Genomic DNA, 2,500 nt, shown 5'->3' with positions numbered 1-2,500 from the left:
TGCTGTGCTGCGCTGAGCTGCGCTGGGTTGGGTTGGGTTGGGTTGTGGAGGGCTGGAGAGAGGGAGTGTGCTGCGCTGGGCTGCGTTGGGTTGGGTTGGGTTGGGTTGCGTTGGTTTGCCATCGCTGGGTAGGGAGCAGCTGCAATCCCCAACAAACGCACGCCTGCCTCCCTGACCCCCACATCAAACCATTTGCACACACGACCCCATTCTCCATCAAGCCGTAAGACAAACACGTGCACACACACACGCACGCACACACGCACGCACGCACGCACGCACACACACACACACACACACACGTACATACATACACACACACACAATGGGTGGGCGGTGGGGGTGTTTATGGTGGAGGCCAACACACAATGTACAGTTAATACACAATAATAATAACAATAACAATAATAATAATAATAATAATAATAATAATAATAATAATAATAATAATAAATTGTATGACGTATGAAATAAGCGGACAGTATGATGAGGAGAGGAAAAGATGAAGAGAGATGACAGAGATGAGAAGTTGTCATGAGTGTGAGAGGAGCTTACAGAGCTACTAGTGTGATCTAAAGGCTATTGTGGAGAGAGCACACTAGCCTACTTGAGCAGGGTGAGGACTACACTCCACCACAGCTCTGCAGCTCTCCAGCTCTTCAAAAGCAATCAGCTAGTGCTAAAACGCACAGATGACGAGTATAAACAGAGCTGAGCTCTAGATGTGGAGGATGAGCCGTGTCACAGTGTGAACTTGAAGAGGTGGCAGAAAGTGTGCTAGAGAGAGAGAGAGAGAGAGAGAAAGAAAGAAAGAAAGAAAGAAAGAAAGAAAGGGAGTGTGAGAATGGGAGGTAGAAAGAGAGAATGAGGGTGAAAAAAATAAAACAGTGGGAGGGGAGGAGGGAAAAAACAGTGGAGAAGCGAGAGGGCGGAAGGAAGAGGAAGGAAGTGGAAGGAAGCGTTGTAAATTAAAAGCCATGTAAAATGTTGCAAATTAAAAGCCATGTAAAATGTGCCTACCATTCTCCAGATAATGAGGACCCGTACCTTCTGAAGGGTCGAGACGTCGAGCCCTTCTGCCGTGTTTGGAGTTGTTGTGTACAAACATGTTGTCGGAGACAGCCAGGACATGGCCGTCCACATTAACGGTTGTCGATACAACAACCTGCAACGAAAGAGAACGAGAGAGAGAGGCAGAGAGAGGGTGAGAGAGAGAGAGAGAGAGAGAGAGAGAGAGAGAGAGAGAGAGAGAGAGAGAGAGAGAGAGAGAGAAGGAGAGAGAGAGGGAGACAGGGCGTCATTATGTAGACTGTAAATGGCTCCAGAGCAGCGGCTCAGGCAGTGGCAGCATCACCAGAAGGCACTCAGGCCTGACAGTAAAGAACCCATTTGATCCTGAGGCAGCTTTGCTTTGAGAGGAGAGGAGAAGAGAGGGACTGTCTTTCTCTTCACACAAACACCAATCACTGGTGCCTTTGCCTTTTGTTGGACCCTGGCTTGTGCTTGGCTTGTACGTGTGTGTGTGTGTGTGTGTGTGTGTGTGTGTGTGTGTGTGTGTGTGTGTGTGTGTGTGTGTGTGTGTGTGTGTGTGTGTGTGTGTGTGTGTGTGTGTGTGTGTAATAGCAACAGAACAAAGCCTACACTTCACCACCCACACACCCCCAGTTAGTGGGTAGCCCAGTAAGCAGCACAGCTAATGGTGGAGGAACACAGAGAAGAGAAGAGAAGAGAAGAGAAGAGAAGAGAAGAGAAGAGGAGAGAAGAGGAGAGGAGAGGAGAGGAGAGAAGAGAAGAGAAGAGAAGAGAAGAGAAGAGAAGAGAAGAGAAGAGAGGAGAAGAGAAGAGAAGAGAAGAGAAGAGAAGAGAAGAGAAGAGAAGAGAAGAGAAGAGAAGAGAAGAGCAGAGGAGAAGACAGGAGAGGAGAGGAGAGGAGAGGACTGGAGAGAAGAGAAGAGAAGAGAAGAGGAGAGAAGAGGAGAGCAGAGAAGCGAAGAGCAGACAAGTGGAGAGAAGAGGAGAGAAGAGAAGAGAAGAGAAGAGGAGAGAAGAGGAGAGAAGAGAGAAGAGAGAGAGAGAAGAGAAGAGAAGAGAAGAGAAGAGAAGAGAAGAGAAGAGAAGAGAAGAGAAGAGAAGAGAAGAGAAGAGAAGAGAGGAGAAGAGAAGAGAAGAGAAGAGAAGAGAAGAGAAGAGAAGAGAAGAGAAGAGAAGAGAAGAGAAGAGAAGAGAAGAGAGGAGAAGAGAAGAGGACTTTGGTGGAGGACGGAGGACGGAGGATGTAGGATGGAGGCCACTACCATCATCCTCGTGCTGCAACGCGGCACTTTTCATTTCATTTCATTTCATTTCTGTGTTTGTTTGAGTGCTCTGCTCCTGGTCTGTGTTGTGTTCAGTGCGTTGTTACCCCGGGCAGCACAGAGAAGCGCGCCGCACCGCCCAGCGCAACTCGACACCTTCAAAACAATAAATGAAAACACTTCATATCACCCCAGCATGGGGACTT

General features: G+C 48.2%; 1 protein-coding gene across 21 annotated transcripts in view; it reads right to left on the bottom strand.

Annotated features, from left to right (window-relative positions):
* ebf3a (EBF transcription factor 3a) overlaps positions 1 to 2,500 on the bottom strand; it is a 136,295-nt gene that overhangs the window by 51,865 nt on the left and 81,930 nt on the right. For 12 of the 21 annotated variants that reach the window (XM_063220834.1, XM_063220832.1, XM_063220831.1 and 9 more), the window contains exon 8: positions 1,021 to 1,165. In XM_063220834.1, the coding sequence (XP_063076904.1) occupies positions 1,021 to 1,165 (145 nt within the window). The remainder of the gene's footprint in view (positions 1 to 1,020; positions 1,166 to 2,500) is intronic. The other 9 variants (XM_063220841.1, XM_063220839.1, XM_063220838.1 and 6 more) reach the window with 1 other exon arrangement.

The sequence above is a fragment of the Engraulis encrasicolus genome, chromosome 17, assembly GCF_034702125.1.
Source record: "Engraulis encrasicolus isolate BLACKSEA-1 chromosome 17, IST_EnEncr_1.0, whole genome shotgun sequence".
Taxonomy (NCBI): Eukaryota; Metazoa; Chordata; class Actinopteri; order Clupeiformes; family Engraulidae; genus Engraulis; species Engraulis encrasicolus.
The sequence above is the reverse complement of the archived record's forward strand: the minus strand, read 5'-3'. Positions and strand labels throughout refer to the sequence as shown.